At 34.3% G+C, this 21,840-nt stretch overlaps 2 protein-coding genes across 2 annotated transcripts; one reads left to right on the top strand and one right to left on the bottom strand.

Moving 5' to 3' along the window:
- Positions 1-3,784: 3,784 nt before the first annotated feature.
- On the bottom strand, positions 3,785-9,571 carry LOC115888041 (ras-related protein Rab-28-like). The gene is made up of 5 exons (XM_030907612.1): positions 9,406-9,571; positions 6,565-6,750; positions 5,889-6,021; positions 4,081-4,184; positions 3,785-4,018 (listed from the first exon to the last, which is right to left on the bottom strand). The coding sequence occupies exons 1-5, from the start codon at positions 9,478-9,480 to the stop codon at positions 3,785-3,787; spliced, it is 732 nt and encodes a 243-aa protein (XP_030763472.1). The 5' UTR covers positions 9,481-9,571.
- A 206-nt stretch (positions 9,572-9,777) lies between these two features.
- On the top strand, positions 9,778-14,208 carry LOC115887974 (oxytocin-neurophysin 1-like). Its single transcript, XM_030907552.1, has 3 exons — positions 9,778-9,964; positions 12,394-12,601; positions 14,010-14,208. The coding sequence occupies exons 1-3, from the start codon at positions 9,791-9,793 to the stop codon at positions 14,129-14,131; spliced, it is 504 nt and encodes a 167-aa protein (XP_030763412.1). The 5' UTR covers positions 9,778-9,790; the 3' UTR covers positions 14,132-14,208.
- Positions 14,209-21,840: the final 7,632 nt, after the last annotated feature.

The following is a 21,840-nucleotide window of genomic DNA, read 5'->3' as shown; positions in this document are numbered from 1 at the left end:
AGACGTAAACTAGGATTAAATACGTAAAATGGTCATAGTACTGCCATCTAACAACGGGAGGTCGAACCTATTTGGTTTGAAGGGCGGTGTCAAGCTGACCAATCAAGCAAAGAACAGTACCTTTAGGGATGATCCTATTGGCGAAGTACCGAATGCACCACCCTTCAACCCTGTAATGTTGGAACCTTGGGGCTGTTTTTAGGCAGAAAAGTTAGTTCGGTTTAAGTTTCTAAAAGAGACGGTTCTCCCTCGGGTTCGCGAAACTCGGTAACGTTCACGATGTGACCCCCTGTAGTTTTTAAGTCTAGTGTCTGCTAATAGTATTTTTTTTATGTCCTTTTGTCAAATGTTTTTAATTTCTGTTTTTAATTTTCTTCTCTAAAATTATTTTAATGTGTTAAGATTTAGTAATGAAGGTTCAATTGATTATGTAATTATCAGATTTTTCAACAAAGCAGACACCAGACAATTTTCTTGTATTTTTCCATCTATTTTCTATTTATATTAATAACAAGTAATTTCGATCATATACATATATATTTTTTTATTTGTTCTTTATTTTCTTTTTAATATTAAATTTAAATGTTTTCTAAAAACTCGGCCGTTTTTTTCGATAGTAAAAAATAAGAGTGCTTTAAAAGTATATAAATAAGATCCTTATGAACGGGCAGAATATCTCCAGAGCAGTCCCGAAAAGTCTCGAGAAATGAGCTACATATTTACAGACAGAGGTCGGGCCGCAAATAAGGTAAGTTATATAATAGATTTGAGAGACTAACAGCACTAAGACAAAGCATTAAGCATACGCTCCAAAGAGTCGGTGTACTTTTTATCCAAGTTTGCCTTCCGCTCAACTTAATTGTTTTTTATAATTATAAAATAGTCACGATACCCATAGACAAGTGATTAATCCGAAAAGATTTGTCACAAGGGTATCGTGATACATTTGTTGTATAATTATATGTTTTAGATATAATTATATGTTTAGATATATTTATCTTCTAACGTCGACATTATAATACATAATTAATTATTTTATACATATTTTTTATTAGACGTAAAAAATATGAAAACGGTTGAAGAAGAGACTTATTAACAATAGGTTTGTTCCAACCAGCATTTCGGGATCGTTTCGAAATCGTACTCGAATCGGTTTTCTTGCACTTTGTTAGCATGCGCGGACTTCGAATAGTTTCGTGATAGTGCAAAAAGTATCAACGTTGGAACGCTTTGTGGATTGTTTTCGGGACTGTCAAAATGTCAAGCGTGCGTGTATCGATCGGTTTTTTGTTTTTGTTCGAGGAAACAAGAAAATACAATTAAAGCTTACCTAAATATTGTTCATTTTTCACCCTTTCACTAGGCAGCAACTTCAAATTGTTATTATCTGAAGTGGAGGTAAAGAAATCGGTCATACCATCGCCACTCGTCCTTAATTATTATCTATAAATACTATTATACTTTTATACTACTATACTTTTGCTTGTACTATTATACTACTATACTTTTGTGTCTCCACACAACCTCACAAGCAAAAGTATAACAAGGGTATAACGCACACGTATTCGAATTGGTAAAAAATAACCAAGATAGAAGCATCAGCCGGACGCCGGACCAGAATCGATAAAAATCGATAATCTTTGCCAATATGCTTTAATGCGCAAGTCAACCCAAACAGTTCTCAATTTGGACCATGTACCGAAATTACCGTTCTGAAATCGTAACTAAACGATCCCAAGGTAGGTTGGTACGCAAATAGGATCGTCCGATAACCGTCAAATCTCGGTTGGAACACATTTGAATTACTGCGCACGAGCGTGATTCGGTGACGGTTCTGCGGCGGGTTGGAACAAACCTAATAAATCATCCAAATTCAGCAAAAAAGAATCGTTTTTAAATACTTCGGGTAAATAAGTACTTTAATTGTTAGTAGAAATTGTATTATTTTTTGTTGGTTTAACCAGTAAGTGTTTAGTACCGCAGTTTTAAATTGTACACTTTATAGGTATAGATTAGCTGACAAGATAGCTGACAAGATACGATGAATTTATGGATATGTATAATTGTACGTCTGTAAATATAGGTATTATGTATATTTCCATATTATCAATATAATTTCCATAGCTACTGCTAAATCTACAATATAATCGAAAAACAGCGTCAACGATGGTTATGAAATAAAGATCGCTGTAATTTTATATGTAAATTTATATGGGAAATATCGTAATTTCCTAGCCAATGCCAACTGGATACCGTTTTCGATCATACCGTACAATAATTATATCAAAATACTAATTTTTACTGCGTTAATAATACCTACTATCTTTATCTAATTGCAACTAAAATTTATACGAGTTATATCTTTACTTAAAAAAAATACTTCTTTTTGATGAAAATGTAGTAAAAATCCTCTTGAATAGAATGTTTGATGTGACCTCTAGAGAGTGTGTAGCTCTGATTTAATGAAAAACAATATAGCTTGTGATAATGGACATTCCCCGAACATTCTATATAAAAATTTCGTATAAAAAAATTCAATCATTTTACATTTCATACCGTGCTGGCAACTGTTACTCTTGAGTCGGTATTTACATGTGTGGAAGTAAATCGCATAGGGATCTTATTAAGTCGGAGTGAGAGAAATGCGACGGAGTGCTGTTGCGGCGTTGCCGGTACGCCTTTCATCGCCATACGCATATCAAGTAAAGTAAAGTCACGATCGAAAACCGCTTATTTAAAAGACTTTTTTTGGAAAAGATAACTGGATAAAATCTTTAGAAATGTTTCTGAGCATCTGAAATGGAATTATAAGGATATCTTTAAGGTGTCATTTTTTTTTATAATGAGAAAACGTCAGTAATCGCGATACTATAAAACTCAACTTTTTAACACATAACACGCCATAACTCAAAAAACACTTTAGATACTGAAACTTTTTTATTTTGAAGATAGGATCTTTTACAAAATGTTTTTACCTAAGAAAAATTCGATAAGGATGTTTTTTTCCATTCAAAAATTGTAAATAATCTATCTATTTACTTTTACATAGCAATTTTCAGCAGTCGTGTAATTTTTTTATTGATAAAGATTTTCACTTACTGTCTACGAAGAAAATACAGCAGAAATATTAAGAAAGTCTTTGAAAAAACTGCAATCAATTATTTCTAATAGATTTTGAGGTATCGATTTTTGAATTCGGAGTTCTAATAGCCCGACCACTGTCGAAAACCAACTCAATTCCACTTATTTTTACCAAAAATGCAAGTGTTTCTAGCTTGCACTTAAAAATTTTCAAGCGATAGGGAAAATTACAACGACTCTTTAATAAATAAACAAATAAAGTATCACGAGACGTAATTAAATCGCGAAGCTGAACACATGATGTACACCTTTCCCTAGAACTTTAAGTACTGACAGAAGTACTGATTGGGTCGACCGGTCAACTGCGACAAATGTGCTATATCCCCTTCCACGTCTCTTAGCAATGTGCAAAGTTTCTCAATTCATTTCATACGTTTGGCAACGTGTTTACTCTTCTCTCTTCGATCAGTACATTATAAACGCATTGTACTCTTCTTACATACGGAAATCTCGACCCAAGACTAACCTTTGCCAGCCCTTAGTATAAATATACTACGTACGTTCGTTATTAGCAAGTTTTGCTGCTATGATAATTAAGTTAAAATACGCATTATTATGTTGTACAATTGAATGACAATTGGCCTTATTATGGCATTATATTTAAATATTAAAATGAAATTATTATACTAATAAAACTGTTCTGTTACTGAACTGTGCACGAGTTCTCCGAACGAACAGCGTTGTTCTTTTTATTCTTGTTCTTAACAGTATTCACATTATTTTTCATTTTCATTTTACTACAGCCATTCTTCGTACTTATCACAGGTGTATTAGGTATTAGTTCAGCCTTCATTACCATTTTTTGTTTTTCCTTTTCTAGTCTGGTTAATGGCACGTTGAAATATCTGGCCAGCAGTTCAGTAAACGCAGAGTTTATCTGAAAAATAAGACAAGAGATCGATTTTTAAAAAGATCCTTTCAAAATATTCGATTTCGTACATTTTCTCCTGTTTTGGCAGAAACGAAGTAATTGACTAATTGATGTTCGTTGATGAAATGATTTGTTTTATCCAATCTCACTGATCTCTTATGTTCTAGATCACCTAAAATATAACTTTAATTAAAAATAATGCAACTTAATACAGTGTAAAAAGAACTTTATTAAAACATCTACAAACTAAGGCTAGGCGCAAATTGAGTCGCGTATATCACTTGTGTGCGTCTATAGAGCACCCTATCACTGCTTGTCGCGTTGCCAGTTTTCACATTTTTACCATTACGTTTTGAAAGAAGAAAAGACAAAAGACATGAAGAGTACGATATTTACGAAAAAAATATTTTAGATTAGTTCTTGCATCTAGCCAGACCGTGAAACTTGACAACCCGCAGTTCCACATGCCCATAAACGATAATCGGTGGAGTGTTTCGCGTGCAATCTAAAAAAAACTTACCCCCAGAGACTTATCAACGCAATGAAAATACGCCAACGGCGTATTTTGATTGCTATTACCTACATCTGCAAAAAGAAAGTTCTACATCTCGCCTATCTCTTTCTCAAAGGATTGATCGTTAAACGGGCCGGGAATGCCAAGATTTTTTTCGTTACTAATCGACAGCTTGATAGAAACTGGACACCTGCCGCTTCTTTGCGCGTTTTAACGTGTTTTTTTTGTTAAAACAGGGAAATTTGGATACTTGCGAATTTGGCAAATCCTCAAGAGGACAATATGAAAAGAAACCTTTACTATCACTCTATAGCTGGGGACAAAAAAGATAAGACACATTTTTTATAAGTCTGTCCAACAGGAGGATCCCTGAGAGTGGCAGTTGTGTCTGTCATTTTAATTCATAGGAAAAATGTATTGTCTGTCATTTTTTAAATATCGTCTATCGAAAACATCCTAACAATACAATAAAAATACAGGTGGGGTTATAGTCTAAGAGCTAGCAACGTTTTCGAGAAAGTATTTTAAGACGTCTGGCTCTTTGATATACTCTCTTTTACTATGCTCTCTGGAACAGCATGCGGCCCGTGTGGCTGCCGATACCCGTTGCGTTCACTACTGCGCATCGGAAGAAGATCCTATATTTTTTATTAATTTAGTCCTATAAATTCTAGTGTTGAATATAAATCGAACATGTCTCCATAGCGCAGTGCGTAGAGTTTCCTACCACGAACCGATAATTCAGAGTTCAAATCCGGGTCAGGTCAAAGACTTTTTTATTTTATTTTCGTTTATATTCTGATAGTAAAGTATTAAATAATTCTGGTAATTAAATAAAACAAATATTTAATACTTTACTATCAGAATATAAACAAAAATAAAATAAAAAGTCTTTGCCCTGACCCGAATTCGAACTCTGAACCATAGGTTCGTGGTCGGAAACTCTACGCACTGCGCTATGGAGACATGTTCGATTTATATTCAATACTAGAATTTAAAGGGCTAATAAAAATATAGGATCTTCTTTCAATGCGCAGTAGGGAAAGCAACGTTTACCGGCTGCCAGACGGGCCGCATGCTGCTCTAGAGAGCATAGTAAAAGATATATCAAAGAGCCAGACGTTCTAAAATACTTGTTTTTCCGACGTTGCTAGCTCTCGTACTATTAGAACTCTTGAACAATAAAATAACCTCAATACCCTAAAATACTTTAAAAACTTTAACTGTTTTGGAGTATTTAAGTGAATTAATGTATTTTTTGCTAACTAAAATAAGTTTTAAGACTGCAATGCTCTACAAAGATAGTAGTTGAACGGGTCAAAAAAGTGACAGAAAAAAGTAGTAAAATGGTTATATACTTACATTTATTGCCAAAAACGGCTATTAGCTTCTGACTTTCCGTATTATTTTCTATTATTTGATCTACTACTCTTAACCATATAGCAAGAGAATCAAAACTTTTGTATTCGGTAATGTCATATACCAATATAACGATCTAAAAAATAATGCATTAATATATTTAATAAAATAACTAACTTAATTAAAAAAGGGGTTTCAAATTATTTTGCAAATTTTACGAAAATAAAAGATATAAAATTTTTATACCTAATTTAGGTCAAGTTGATAAATGCATGTTAATAATATTGTTAATAATAAGATGGACGGATATGCTCCATCCTACGTTACAAAAGCTCATTTATAATTGATGTTCACGTAGAGTTGTAAAGTCAAAAGATCAATAAACGTTTTATTGAGGCAACGTTGGAAATCAAGTAATTCAAACACAAAATAAATCCTAAATTATAAATAAAGGTCGTGGCATTTGTTAAAAAAAGTTTAGAATAACAAATTTGAGATTTTTATCTATAAAATTCTGTTTAAATATATCAAGGATAGATAATTTAATGATTATACTCGTAGATCACAAAAATTACATCCACTTATCATTCAAAATATGGAATTATGAATGTTCATTTTATAGAATATTTGTGTATATATTTTAAATTGATTTCAATTTTGTTAAAAATTCAATACTTACATTTACTTGAAATAAATAGGTTTTTAACATATGCCCTGCCAGTTCAAGGCCGCTGACGTCAGTAAATCTTACTGTTATCTCTTTATTTTTCGATAGTGATGTCCTCTTAATAAAAAAATCAGCTCCCACCGTTGGTACGTAAATTCTCGAAAAATCGTCATAGCAGTACCTTTTGATTATATTAGTCTAAAAATAATACATAACAAAATATACCTAAGTGAACGGTGTTATAATAGGAAAATTAAAAAAAATATATTTATACACCAAGCACTTAAAATTACAAATAATATATTGCATATTTTTTGACAAGAAAAATTTGAATAACAAGAAAATGTAACTGGATATCTAAAATGTATTAATTTATTATATTATTAAGATCAACAAAAATAACAGAAGAGCAAAATTAAACAAAAAGTTTTTTCTTATATATATTGTTAATTCTTTTATTGGCATTTTTACTTATTTTAATATTGAAATATTACCTGTCTATGCACGAATAATATATATGCACTATACATATAAGTATATTAAACGTATATATACAACTAATCTATTAAACTCTATAAAATAATAGTATTACAAAAAGGGAAATAAAAATACATTTTGTGATATCTGGAAAATGCTGCACATAACAACAAAATACATCAAAGAAAACATTTAAACTTGTCATAATTTTTTGGAGTATGATTAACCTTTTCTAATTTCAAGAGATATTCGTTCACAACTAATTAAGATAGAACAAATTATATAGTGGGAAACCATAGAACGGATTGTATACCGCGTGATTCAAAGAAAAGGATCTCAGTAGTAACTGAATTAACATTTCAGTTTGAGTGTTTAGCCATCTCCATTAGACAAAATTGTATTTAGTTACTTCAAATAATTTATGAATACCTATCACCAACTTTATTATTGGTATAGTAAATCTGGAGCTTAAATGTTATTAAGAATATCTCATTACTTATTCAAGTAGTACTATTTCCAGGTTTTATTTTTTATTCCTTTTGGTTTGGTTTGGTACATTATTATAAATTATAAGTTACAATAAGATTTATCAACATTATTATAGTGCATTGATCATTCTTGACATTTTTGATGCAATATGATTCCAGTTCAAGTACCGTATGATCGAATAAAAACGGCGTCAGCGATGGCTATGAAGTGACGATCGATGACATTTCCTATATAATTTTACATATAAAATGACAGCGATCTTCATTTCATACGGATCATACGATAGTTCAATGCTGACATCGTTATTATCGTATTGTAGTCTCTGTTACTCTAGTTTTATATCGTAAAGTTTTTGAAATTTGGTTTGCTGTACAAAGAATAGGGAAAAAAGAGCATATAAGAATACAATACAATAAAAATTACTTATATTTGTCATAATTTTTTAGTGTACGATGACCCTTTTATAATATAAAACTGTGTTAAAAAGTGCACAATTAATCAAGATAGGACAAATCGTGTAATGGAAAATAATCGAACGCATATATGACGTGATCAAAAGAAAACAATTTATATATGTCGTAGAACTAATATTGCAACTTGACGTCTTAGGGCATTAAACAATATTATATTTAGTGTCGTATAATAATTTACAACTATCAACAACTTTAGCGGTAGATGTCCAATATAAGCCTCCGACTTACATTTTATTAAGAATAAGTCAATACGTATTGACGAAATACAGTATTTCTAGACCATATTTTTATTTTATTTTTTCATTTTGGTTTGTCTTTTTAAGCATGTGTGATTTTTTTATGAATTGTTAATTGTATTTAATTTAATTTATATTTCATTAATTTTCCCGACTTTTTGTTATTTTGTACCATTTTAAATTTAAGATATTAAAGAATCACTCTATTACTGAAGATTAATACCACATGAACGGAAAAAACGGTGTCAAGTTGGCTTAGAAATGTTATTTTTCTCTTAAATAATACCAAATTTTAAATCCAAGCAAACCCTAACGCCTTTTTTTTGATGGTATGGTATATATTTGTCTGTTATCTTTTGATTATACAGGGTGAGTCTTAAATAATTGCAAATATTTTTAGGAATACTATAATTTGACCTCAGAAACATGTCTTTGAGGTTTTTCTCGAGAATTTTTTTTTCTAAAGCAACATAGGTGGTAGATTAAATTTACAAGTAAGAAACTCTAGAAAAGATACAACAGTACTTCTCAAATTTTATCCAAAGAATCATTCTTTTTCATAAATTCTTGTAGTAAAATAACTTGGTTATTTCGGAATTATTTGAAAACGGCAAAGATAAAATATGTTTCTTTTATCGAGATCTACCAGCCCTGAAAATATTTGCACTTATTTAAGACTCCCCCTGTACCCTGTATACCATAAAACCATAAATATTGATTTTTTGTATTGCTTTACTTTTACTATTTAATTTGTTGTACTTTTTGACTGGTTTTATAACTAAATAGTTGTTATATTTTTTCATAATTAATAAAACCTACATAGGTAACTTTATATTTAGATGCTTTGACTTGAGGATAGAGAATGTTTTTTTTTCGAAACCAGTAGTTATTTGTTAAATAATTTGTAAATAATGGGTTAGTTTTTGATTTTTTATCTCAATTATAAAAATTATATAGCAAATGTTTCGCATTATTAAAGTAACTATAGATCCATTTAATTTGAATAAGAAATATTTTTATGTAGGTATTGTAATTTAAAATTTAATTTAAAAAAAAATAACAACAGGATATTTTTTGTAACATTTAAACTAAAAATAAATTCAATTTTAAATCATTTAACTAATCGTTATTAGTAAAACACAAAAATTTTAATGTATATAAATTGGTGATACACTTACCTTACCAACGTTTTGTTCTCCTAGGACCACCACTTTTATCTGATTATTATTGAAGTCATCTTCCGAATCTGACATTACATATACTCACCACGTTCCAACCAATCTAACTATGCCTACTTTTTTGAACTCACTTCATGCGTCAATCCAGCTTTGATTACCATATGAAAACCAGCACGAACGTTTCTCTAAATTCAAAAACCATGTCAATTGTACCACTCAGATACATATGAAATTAAAATTCCTTTCTTAAAGTCTGGGGCAATAAAAATAAAAAAATATATATATTCTCAAGTAGGTGAAGTGAATAAGTGAATAAGACATATATAAAGCAAGAAATTGGCTTAAGCGACACATTCGAAACAGAGTGTGCAAGTCGAAAGGTGCTATGGGTTCACAAAAGAATTCTTCAACTTCTAGTTTTTTGAAAACACTCTACAGATTTATGTTTATTATGTTCTTAGGAGATATTCTCGCGTCGGGCTGTTTGATCACAAATTGTCCCAGAGGTGGTAAAAGATCTGGGAAGTTTGCCCTTTTGGAGAAGAGCAACATCAAACAGGTAGGTTTAAAATATAAGAAATACAGAATGATTGAATAAACGCGACACAGTAGCTTCGAGCCTTATTCTCTATCTCTGAAGTTCTTTAGAGTGAGTGTGACAGCTGAAGTAAGATATTTGAACACATTATTAAAGTTAAAACTTAAAAATATAACTGGATTAACATTGGATGTCGATTTATTATCGATTATCGAAAAATTGATTATACAATAGACGCAGAATAATATTTTTATAGGTATAGGTAGAGTATTTAAGAGTCTTTAAATAGCTTGTATAAAAAACCCTTAATGGATTTTGAATTGACATTTTTTCTAGAATTTTTCATTATTCGAAAAGTTCATAGTTTTAAAATATTGTAGGTTATAAATTACGCAAAACCCAACATTTTTAGTCCAAATATAACTAACCAATTTATTAATCATATGCTTTAAACATAATATTCTTTATAAAGTGTAGAGTTGCAATAAAACTCATATCACATCAAGCGCTATTGTGAAAAATGTGTAAAAATCCCAGTAATAATATTACTTAAGATTAATACCATATGAACGAAAAAACCCGTTTCAAGTTGGCTAGAACATGTAATTTTTCACATAAACATACCTCTAAAATAATACTAATTTTCAAATCCAAGCAAACTCTAATGTCTTTTTTTAGATAGTATGGTATATATTTGTCTGTTATTGGCTGATTATATAGGGTGAGTCCCAAAAAGTGCAAATACTTTTAGGATAAGTAGATTTTGACCCCAGAAACACGTCTATAGTTTTCTTTTCGAGAAAAAAAAATTGAAAAAAAGTTTCATATTTTTTTAATTTTAAATTAAAAATCATATCCTTATAATATGGCAACATAAGTAGTAGATTAAATTATCAAATGAGAAAACACAGAAAATATACAGTGCTTCTCAAAATTTAACCAAAAAATAATTAGGAATTTTTTATTATTATTTTGGAATTAGAAGTTTTAATATACTTTAGATTTTATAAATTAAGCAAAACTCAAAATGTTTAGTCCAAATATAACTAATCAATTTATTAATCATATACTTTATACAGAACATCCTTTATAAAGTATTTGCGTGTAAGATGCAATAAAACGTATCTCATATCAAGCACAATTGTGAAAAACGTGTAATAATCTCATTAAAATTTATTAAAAAATATACTGAGCATTTATCAATTTATTTTGATCGAAAGAGGATATTTTGCTTATATTATTAATTGTTATTCACCAAAAACATCAAATATTTTATAGTGTTTTTTTTTATTAAAAATGAATTTCAAATTGAACTATCAAGTTTTTCAAAAATATTTTTAATGTATTGTGCCAACAAAATTATAACAAACAATAATAATTATATAGCAAGACTTCATGCAATTAGTCAATTAAACTAACATAATCGCTCATTTTTCGTTGACATTACTATTATAATTATTTTTTATTAGTCTGAACCTGTAGTTTTAAAATCGGCGACTTAAAAAAACACCATTATTTATTTTATCAAAACATTATTATTATTTATTTAAACAAAGTTTATTAAATATGTATATAAATGTTACTTATCTCTAATTTATATTTAACTTATTTTTATATATAAAACAGATGAGTGAAAGGGAGGGGGGGGGTTAGTAAATGCGACCTTAAAGATCTATTGTGCCCCCATATAAAACAGATATATTTGTAATAATTTATAATATTGATTTGATTAATCATTTCATAGGTATAAAAACAATATTTTCTAAAATTGATATCGATGAAAAAAAATCTTAATTAATCACTGTCCTCATCTTCTGATCAAGCTGTCATTATCTTCAGTGGATTTAATGATATAACTCAAAGTTTGCAAAAATATTACAGTTACTTTCTTATCGACTAGGTTTCTAAAGTTCTAATTAAAATTTGAATAGGGCTAGTAAATATTGAACCATTGATTATCAAAAAACTTGTTTTGACTTGATTTATTTACAAATATTATTCTCTACACTGTGTAACTAAAAATGTAAGTTAAATATAAGCGGGGTTTAAATATATTTCTTTTTGCTGTGAGGCCTCCCTACAAAGTTATTTGGTTATACAAATTTATGCATATTATTATACACTATTTTAAAAACCGTTCAGACTATAGTCTGTTCAACGTATGGATCCATAATAGTGACAGTGGTGTCTGTCATTTAAATTCACAAGTAAATTGTATTTTCTGTAATTTTTTGGATGTCGTCTTCTCTGACTTGTTGGACAGACTATAGAAATGTAAAACTTGTGTGAATATGGAACTAATCAAAGAATTCTTATTTCGGTATGTCATACAAAAGTTGTTAGAACAGCTTCTAGGTAAAAGATTGTGATTTAATGTTGTTATTTTTGTTGACATCTATCTAATAATTTGAATTTTTCTTTTTTAATTTTCTAATCTATTTAATTTGTAGTGCATAGCATGCGGTCCCGGGGGAACAGGTCAATGTTTTGGTCCATCAATATGTTGCGGACCTTTTGGGTGTCTGATGGGAACCCCCGAAACCATCAAATGTCATCGAGATGGGTTCTTTCATGAAAAAGACCCTTGCATAGCTGGATCAGCAAACTGTAGGAAAAATACGGGCAGATGTACCATGGATGGCATATGCTGCAGCCAAGGTAATAATGTATAGGGTGATTCAAAATGAATTAATTTATTTTGGATTTTCATATACAGGCTGTCCCTATATTTCATGGATATAAAACTACCACGTATTATTTTTTGTAATCCAAATAAGTTCATTGGACACAGTATATCTTTATACAAAAGTGAGTTTGTCGGCTAGAGGGCGTCTTCAAACTTTAAAAAAATAAACATATTTTTTCAGATATTTTACGAACCGTTATTCCGAATTGAATGAGATTTGGGGTGTCTATGTTTTGCTAAGTGCTTTAACATTTGGCTTTCAAAAAAAGCAAGATATACTACGGGAAGGGTGAAAACTACCCCCAACCCTACATATATCTTAGTATAAATATATAATATCTCCACCGACGACAGATTTTCTTTTCATAAAATGATCCGTGGAGTATTTACTTTTTTTTGTATCTTATAAAAAACGCCACATCGCATAGTTTTTGAGGAAATTTTATTTGCAGAATTTATTTTTCCAAAGCCGACCTACAAGATATACAGGGAGTTCCAATATTTCGTGGACAACTACGTATTTTTAAATCAAAATAAGTTAATTGCACATAATTTACCTTTATGCAAAAGTCGTTCGTTTGTCTCCGTTAGAGAGAATCAATAAAATTTTTAAGTTTTTTTTATGAAGTTTATTGTCAAATATTATTTGTAAACTAACATAAAATTCCATAGTGTCGCCAACTAGATAATTTGAGCATAAAATATTTTATTATGCGCCTCCCTAGCTTCATGTGACAAAAAAAAATATTTTTTGGAAGTCAACTTCGGAAATTTTTTTTTTCGATGAACTTATTTTTATTCCAAATGTGCGTAGTAATTCTATGTCTACGGAATATTGGGACACCCTGTATATGCACCTTCTCCATCGAACTAAATTAATTTCTGCGTTACATTGTTTCAACTTTATTCGAAAAAAAGGAGCATCACCATTCTTTTAAATGAAACTCACAGACACTGATTGCATTTCTGAAAACGATTTTTAGTTCTAATAATTTTTCAACCTTACTTTCCTACACAGAATAAGAAACATCTATTATATTCTGTGTTTTTCTATAGAGCAGTGTAGCATATACCTTTAAAGGGTACGATTATACTTGAATCGAAAAAAAAACGGCGCCCAGTTGGCTTGGAAATGAACATCAATATGACACTCCACATATAATTTTACATATAAAAGACAGCAATCTTCATTTCATAGCCATCGCTGACATATTGTTTTCAGAGTTTGAAATAAATTACTAGTTAATTTGAACCATGTTTCTATACATAAAACATTATTCTTTATTATTTTTAGGTATACTTTATTTTTATTTATTTTACTTTTACTAAAAACTTTTTATAAGTAATAATGATTTTAATATCATATATTTTTATTTATAGATGCGTGCCACATAGACAAGCAGTGCTCCCTAGACGAGAAGAAGGTACTTGCAGAAAATATATCTCCCATTGAACTAATGAACATGCTAGGATATACTGGTGACAACGTTTTCGAAAAATAAACCAACGACACCCTTTACAGAAATACGTGACTAAGAAACAGAATAGTTTATTGTGTCTAATAAAATAGATTAAATAAAAATATATTACTTATCTTGATACCAAACATGTCGTGTTTTACTCACCTATAAATGTAAGCTTACACTCTTCTAAAAGTTCAGTTTGATATTTACTAAACATCAAGCACATCAAGAGAATAAGGGTTAACATAAATACAATATTCTCTCCTAGGTGATAACTTTACGATACAAACAGAACAAATCATTAGCATACTCGTATTCGCTTTAATTTGAGAAATATTTAGAGAAATTTTAGTGCAGTACTGCAGAAACATTAACAACTATTTTATTGATTTTCTTTTTCTATTAACAAGAAACTTGTAATTAATTTATTATAAAAACTAAGGAACATTGTCAAACGACAAGTGACGTAAAATACTAAAATAGAGATAAAAAATATGTTTTATCAAAAGTTTTCAAGAATTTTGTGTAGATATTACAAGAAACAATAACGTATAACTAATGTATACCGGGTGTTCAAATGTGGCCTATAAGTTTTATATATATTTTTTCAGATAAAAAACGGGATTTTGTTTGTTAGTATATGACATAAAATAAGGATTGATTGACGTATTTAATTGTTTTCGGTCACTTCCTGTTTCACCGGAATTGATTACCTACAATTTTTTATTTTTAAATGGCACCCTCGGCATTTTTTTACTTTATTCTATAGAAAATGACGCTCTGAATAAAATGCACATATCCACTTTTGACATTTTCGTTTAAAAAACAATGGTATTTTAAATTTGAATCTAGGGTGCGCCATGGTTGTGTTAAAAGCACTAATTTTTAATCAAGGAGCCTTGGAAAAATAGATTTGATCGTTTAATGTTTTTCGTAAATTTTTCTGGCCTGTTAAAAGATGTCTAAATCGTATTTTTAATCATATCTCAATTTGTTTAAATGGCACAAGGGTGGCTTATTGGCTCATATTTGGAGAAGGAATTTTTTCACACACTTGGTATTTCGAGTCAAATTGTCATTATGGACCGCATGTTACAATATCAAATAAACCATATGCGGAAATGTCAAAAGTTCACATATGATATGTCATTTTATTTGAATTAATCCAGGAAATATTCCTTCCATATCTCTAGAATATTTGCGGAGTGTCATTCTCTATCGAATAACGTAAAAAATACAGACATAATACTTTTAAAAATCAAAAGTTTGTAGTCATTTCCGGTGTCCAGGAAGTGACCGAAAACAATTAATTGAATACGTCAATCAGTCCTGATTTATGTAACATACTAAATTTCTTTTTTTATATGAAAAAAATAAAAAAGTTATAGGAATGAGCCACACTGAGAAACACCCGGTATATAATGTATAACTTTTTTTTTATAAACATAGAGATACCACATAGAAATACAATTTAAAATGAGAAATAAGAAATAAAATCAACATTTTATTGAAAATCATATTTTTTAAATAAATTTCAAACAATATATATTACTTTACAATACCGTATGATCGAAAAAACGGCGTCCAGTTGGCTTGGAAATTAACATTGATGACATTGTCCATATAATTTTACATATAAAATGCCAGCGATCTTCATTTCATAGCCATTGCTAACGTCGTTTTTTTCGATCATACGTATTTGTATTACCTAGGGTATTACCTATTTTTACAGTGTAATTGAGTAGTTTCATATAACATCAAATATTCATATGAGCGAATGGAAAATATGTCATAGTAGTAGAAATAATTAATAATAACTAAATTTTATTTCGGGCAAGAAATAATCAATAAAGTAAAATTTAATTTAACTTTAAATAGGTAAAAAATTATTTTTTCTTTAAAACTTACATTAAATATATACAGCGTGTTTCAAAAAACATGTGTCCTCTCTCGTGGGGAGATTTCTCACGTAAAAATAAGATTTATTTTTCATATCAACATATGTCCGATTCTGCTTTGTTTCGTAGCTACAGAGTGTTAAAGTTTTTATATTTTTTCGATTTATTATAATTTTCCTGCAAGTACTTTTAGCGTTTCGAATGAAATTTTGAGAGTAGAAGTTACTATAAATGCGACATATTTTAATACTAAAAAAGTGTCGATATATTCACTAAGGACGTGCATATTGGTTATCACTGGAATATTTTTCTAAAAAAGCATGTACGCAATTTAATGCCGATTAAAAATTCTTTTGATATTTTGTCGATTTCAGTCTCCGTGATGAGACAATTTTATTAATTTGCCTTGATCCAAGTCTAATAAAATCCTTTAAAAAAAATAATATCATTAATATGCGAAAGTTTTAAATAAGTACTCATCAAAAAAAATACGAAAAACAGGTCCTATTAACATTGGTATGGAAATGCATAGTTTTAGAGTTACAGGATGTTAAAAATTCTTTTTCTTGTATATTATCTTAAATACCATTATTTTTAACCGACCATACTAATAGGTATGGTCTGTCCGTCTGTCCGTCTGTCCGTCTGTCCGTCTGTCCGTCTGTCCGTCTGTCCGTCTGTCCGTCTGTCCGTCTGTCCGTCTGTCCGTCTGTCCGTCTGTCCGTCTGTTAAGATCTCGTCCGTCGGTCCGTCTGCCCGCCTGCCTCGCTCTGTCCGTCTGTCCGTCTGTCCGTCTGTCCGTCTGTCCGTCTGTCCGTCTGTCCGTCTGTCCAGATCTGTCCGTCTGTCCGTCTGTCCGTCTGTCCGTCTGTCCTTGTCTGTCTGTCTCTGTCCGTCTGTCCGTCTGTCCGTCTGTCCGTCTGTCCGTTCGTCCGTCTGTCCGTCTGTCGGTCTGTCCGTCTGTCCGTCTGTCTGCTCTGCCCGCCTGCCCGTCTGCCCGTCTGCCCGTCTGCCCGTTCGCCCGTCTGCCCGTCTGCCCGTTCTGTCCGTCTGTCCGTCTGTCCGTTCGTCCGTCTGTCCGTCCTGTCCGTCTGTCCGTCTGTCCGTCTGTCCGTTCTGTCCGTCTGTCCGTCTGCCCGTTCTGCCCGTCTGCCCGTCTGCCCGTCTGTCCGTCTGTCTGTCTGTCCGTCTGTCCGTCTGCCGTCTGCCTCGTCTGCCCGTCTGCCCGTCTGCCCGTCTGTCCGTCTGCCCGTCTGCCCGTCTGTCCGTCTGTCCGTCTGTCCGTCTGTCCGTCTGTCCGTCTGTCCGTCTTGTCCGTCTCGTCCGTCCGTCTGTCTGTCCGTCTGTCCGTCTGTCCTTCTGTCCGTCTGTCCGTTCGTCCGTCTGTCCGTCTAAGTCTGATCCGTCTGTTGCGTCTGTCCGTCTGTCCGTCTGCGTCCGTCTGTCCGTCTTGTCCCGTCCGTCCGTCTGTTCGTCTGTCCGTCCGTCCGTCTGTCCGTTCTGTCCGTCTGTCCGATCGTCCGTCTGTCCGTCTGTCCCGTCTGTCCGTCTGTCCGTCTGTCCGTCGATCCGTTCCGTCTGTCCGTCTGTCCGTTCTGTTCGTCTGTCTGTCCGTTCGTCCGTCTGTCCGTTCGTCTGTCCCGTCTGTCCGTCTGTCCGTCTGCCCGTCTGCCAAATCGTACGTCTGCCCGATCGGCCCGTCTGCCCGTCTGCCCGTCTGCCCGTTCTGCCCCGTCTGCCCGTCTGCCCGTCTGTCCGTCTGTCGTCTGTCAAATCGCGATAAGATGCTGATAAAAGATGCTGATGCGTCTCGATGATCTGTCCGTCTGTCCGTCTGTCCGTCCGATCTGTCCGTCTGTCCGTCTGTCCGTCTGTCCGTCTGTCCACGTCTGTCCGTTCGTCCGTCTGTCCGTCTGTCCGTCTGTTCGTCCGTCTGTCCGTTCGTCCGTCTGTCCGTCTGTCCGTCTGTCCGTCTGTCCGTCTGTCCGTCTGTCCGTCTGTCCGTCTGTCCGTCTGTCCGTCTCGTCCGTCTGTCCGTCCCTGTCCGCCTGTCTGCTCCGTCTTGTCTGTCCGTCTGTCCGTCTGTCCGTTCTGTCCGTCTGTCCGTCTGTCCGTCTGTCCGTCTGTCCAGTCTGTCGTCTGTCCGTCTGTCCGTCTGTCCGTCTGCCGTCTGTCCGTCTGTCCGTCTGTCCGTCTGTCCGTCTGTCCGTCTGTCCGTCTGCCTGCCTGCCCGTCTGCCCGTCTGCCCGTCTGCCCGTTCTGCCCAACTCGTGTCCGTCTGTCCGTCTGTCCGTCTGTCCGTCTGTCCGTCTGTCCGTCTGCCCGTTCTGCCCGTCTGCCCGTCTGTCCGTCTGCCTGTCCGTCTGCCCGTCTGCCCGTCTACCCGTTCGCCCGTCTGCCTGTCCGTCTGTCCGTCTGTCCGTCTGTCCGTCTGTCCGTCTCGTCCGTCTGTCCGTCTGTCCGTCTGTCCGTCTGTCCGCATGTCCGTCTGTCCGTCTGTCCGTCTGTCCGTCCGTCTGTCCGTTCTGTCCGTCTGTCCGTCTGTCCGTCTGTCCGTCTGTCCGTCTACGTCCGTCAGGTCCGTCTGTCCGTTCGTCCGTTCGTCCGTCTGTCCGTCTGTCCGTCTGTCCGTCTGTCCGTCTGTCCGTCTGTCCGTCTGTCCGTCTGTCCGTCCGTCTGTCCGTCTGTCCGTCTGCCCGTCGGCCCGTCCGCCCGTCTGCCCGTCTTGCCCGTCTGCCCGTCTGCCCGTCTGCCCGTTCGCTCGTCTGTCTGTTCGTCCGTCTGTCCGTCTGTCCGTCTGTCCGTCTGTCCGTCTGTCCGTCTGTCCGTCTGTCCGTTCGTCCCGTCTGTCCGTCTGTCCCGTCCGTCCAGGTCTGTCCGTCTGTCCGTCTGTCCAGTCTGTCTGTCCGTCTGTCCGTCTGTCCAGTCTGTCCGTCTGTCCGTCTGTCCGTCTGTCCGTCTGCCCGTCTGTCCGTCTGTCCGTCTGTCCGTTCTGTCCGTCTGTCCAAAAGGTCGTCCGTCTCGTCCGTCTGTCCGTCTGTCCGGTCTGTCCGCCTGTCCGTCTGTCCGTCTGTCCGTCTGTCCGTCTGTCCGTCTGTCCGTCTGTCCGTTCTGTCCGTCTGTCCGTTCGTCCGTCTGTCCAGTCTGTCGGTCTGTCCGTCTGTCCGTCTGTCCGTCCGTCAGCCGTCTGTCCGTTCGTCCGTCTGTCCGTCTGTCCGTCGTGTCCGTCTGTCCGTCTGTCCGTCTGCCCGCCTGCCCGTCTGCCCGTCTGCCCGTTCTGCCCGTCTGCCCGTTCGTCCGTCTGTCCGTCTGTCCCGTCTGTCCGTCTGTCCGTTCGTCCGTCTGCCCGTCTGCCCGTCTGTCCGTTCTGCCCGTCTGCCCGTCTGCCCGTTCTGCCCGTCTGTCCCGTCTGTCCGTCTGTCCGTCTGTCCGTCTGTCCGTCTGTCCGTCTGTCCGTCTGTCCGTCTGTCCGTTCTGTCCGTCTGTCCGTCTGTCCGTCTGTCCGTCTGTCCGTCTGTCCGTTCGTCCGTCTGTCCGTCTGTCCGTCTGTCCGTCTGTCCGTCTGTCCGTCTGTCCGTCTGTCCGTCTGTCCGTCTGTCCGTCTGTCCGTCTGTCCGTCTGTCCGTCTGTCCGTCTGTCCGTCTGTCCGTCTGTCCGTCTGTCCGTCTGTCCGTCTATCCGTCTGTCCGTCTATCTGTCTGTCCGTCTGTCCATCTGTAACACGGTAATTCAAAAAAAAAATTAATTAAAAAAAACCCTACACCGATTTTAACCAAATTTGGCACAAAAATACTGTGGCACCCGAGAATCTGGCCATTAGTTTTTGGTGGGGGTGGGGGTTGGTAAGGGGGTATGGAAGGGGATTAAAAATTTTAAAAAATCGTAACTCCAAAATTACAGTAGCTAGCGAAACGCGGTTTTCAAATTAAGATTAGGAATAATATTTGCAACAAAATTTGTAATAACATCAAAATCAGTCAAAGTCGCACTTTTTGAGATAAAAAATTGGAATAATTCCTTTACTTGGAAACTAAAAGACCTGCCTACCAACTTTTTATTAACATATTTTAGTATGGGCAATTTTTTTTTATTTTAAATAAATTGCTATAGGTTGGACTAATAGTAATAATACCTAATAGTAACTAATAGTAATAATATTTAATAATAAATTAGGTAAAGTATATAATTTATTAACTTTATTTTAATTTTAATTTTATTAATTGTGATTAATAAAATTGCGTTTATCTTATCAAGGAGGCCGAATTCGACAAAATATCAAGAGATAACTTTTTATTGGCATTAACCTGCCCATACAATTTTGATATTAAAAGAAAAAAGCCAGTGGCGCACATATTTTTTTTGAAAAATATTTCAGTGATAACCCATATGCACGTCCCTGATGAATTAATCGACATTATTTTAGCATTAAAATATGTAGCACTTATAGTAAACTTGCATCTATATCTAAACGTGACTCCGCATACTACGCAAGCGCTATCCCGCACGTCGTTTTACGATTTCGTCTTGGCGCCTTCTGATTATAGTTTAATGAACGAAAATAATAACAATATTCCACCTAATGAGCACGAAATAATTTCCGAATCATTTATTGGACCGGAAGGCTTTAAGGGACTCAAAGGAACTTGAAAAATAATATATGTATACTCTAATGATGTATGTATGCCCTTCGTTTTTGTTTAAACATAATATTATTAAAAAAGAGTTTTATTTCATTTTCTTAGTCTATTAAACAAAAATATATATATTTTATTATTTATTTGTTATGTTTTATTTGTGATACTAAAAGTTATAACTACATTGCTCAACAATTGCTGAGGATCAACATTAGGATTTTTCCGGGTTTTCGGTCATTTCAGAATTCAGGCTTAATTTAAAAACGTTTAAAACTATTATTCAAGCACGTATAAGAAAGTGAAATGTGTGTTGAATGTCACTTGGAAATGCAGAACAAAGACATAACAATGCATTTCATATGCAACAAATTATTCATTAAAAAAAATAAAATTTGATTTAACTGGAAATAGGTGAACATTTTGATTTTTCATACATTTTTTTTAAATAAATTTCTTTTTTTTTTCCTGGACTAGTTTTTAACCCGATTATTTCTAAAAAAATCAAACGTTACACATTTAAAAAAATGGAACTAAAAATATATCGCGATATAAGTTTGTGATCCTTATCAATTGTTGATCAGTGTATTTACAAATGACACATTTTGATTTATGTCCAATGTTCCTTAATATTAACGTGAATATAATAATTGAGTTAATGAAATAATTACCTATTATGTGTCTTATTTAATAGAGAATTTTAATTCACATCAAAATGTACATACATATTGTATTTCAGCCACAAAACACAAGAACTATGATTCACAACTAAAATAATACCCACTACATAACAAAACTTTAATTCGTAACTCGCGCGAAAATATATTGGCGCTTGCGTGGTATGCGGAGTCACGTTTAGATATAGATGCAAGTCTTATAGTAACTTTTACCCTTAAAATTTTATTCGAATCATTAAAAGTATTTGGAAGAAAATTATAATAAATCGAAAGATTATTAAGACTTTAACACCATGTAGCTACGAAACAAAGCTGAATCGGACATATGTTAATATAAAAAATACATCTTATTTTTATGTGAGGAATCTCCCCACGAGAGATGGCACATGTTTTTTGAAACACCCTGTATTTATAAATTTATTTTACAAAGCACATAAAGTCGAGTCCTGCCCTGGCTAGGAATCAGGTCCCAGTGTCGCCAATATAATTTCCTAAAAGAAACTGTTGAGCATTTTTGACATTTGAAGGCTGTTTCTAACCAA

The sequence above is a fragment of the Sitophilus oryzae genome, unplaced genomic scaffold, assembly GCF_002938485.1.
Source record: "Sitophilus oryzae breed Bouriz unplaced genomic scaffold, Soryzae_2.0 scaffold_1167_pilon_pilon, whole genome shotgun sequence".
NCBI classification, from domain to species: Eukaryota; Metazoa; Arthropoda; class Insecta; order Coleoptera; family Curculionidae; genus Sitophilus; species Sitophilus oryzae.
Note: the sequence above shows the minus strand (reverse complement) of the source record. Positions and strands in the feature narration are given on the sequence as shown.

Excerpts from the sequence above, each read along its gene's own strand:
- LOC115888041 (XM_030907612.1), bottom strand. The coding sequence starts at position 9,480 with ATGTCAGATTCGGAAGATGACTTCAATAATAATCAGATAAAAGTGGTG. Across the intron at positions 6,022-6,564 it reads CCTATTTATTTCAAGTAAAT|ATCGTTATATTGGTATATGA; the intron begins GTAAGTATTGAA and ends ATTATTTTTTAG. Across the intron at positions 4,019-4,080 it reads CTGCCAAAACAGGAGAAAAT|ATAAACTCTGCGTTTACTGA; the intron begins GTACGAAATCGA and ends CTTATTTTTCAG.
- LOC115887974 (XM_030907552.1), top strand. The coding sequence starts at position 9,791 with ATGGGTTCACAAAAGAATTCTTCAACTTCTAGTTTTTTGAAAACACTC. Across the intron at positions 9,965-12,393 it reads AGAAGAGCAACATCAAACAG|TGCATAGCATGCGGTCCCGG; the intron begins GTAGGTTTAAAA and ends TTTAATTTGTAG. Across the intron at positions 12,602-14,009 it reads TGGCATATGCTGCAGCCAAG|ATGCGTGCCACATAGACAAG; the intron begins GTAATAATGTAT and ends TTTTATTTATAG.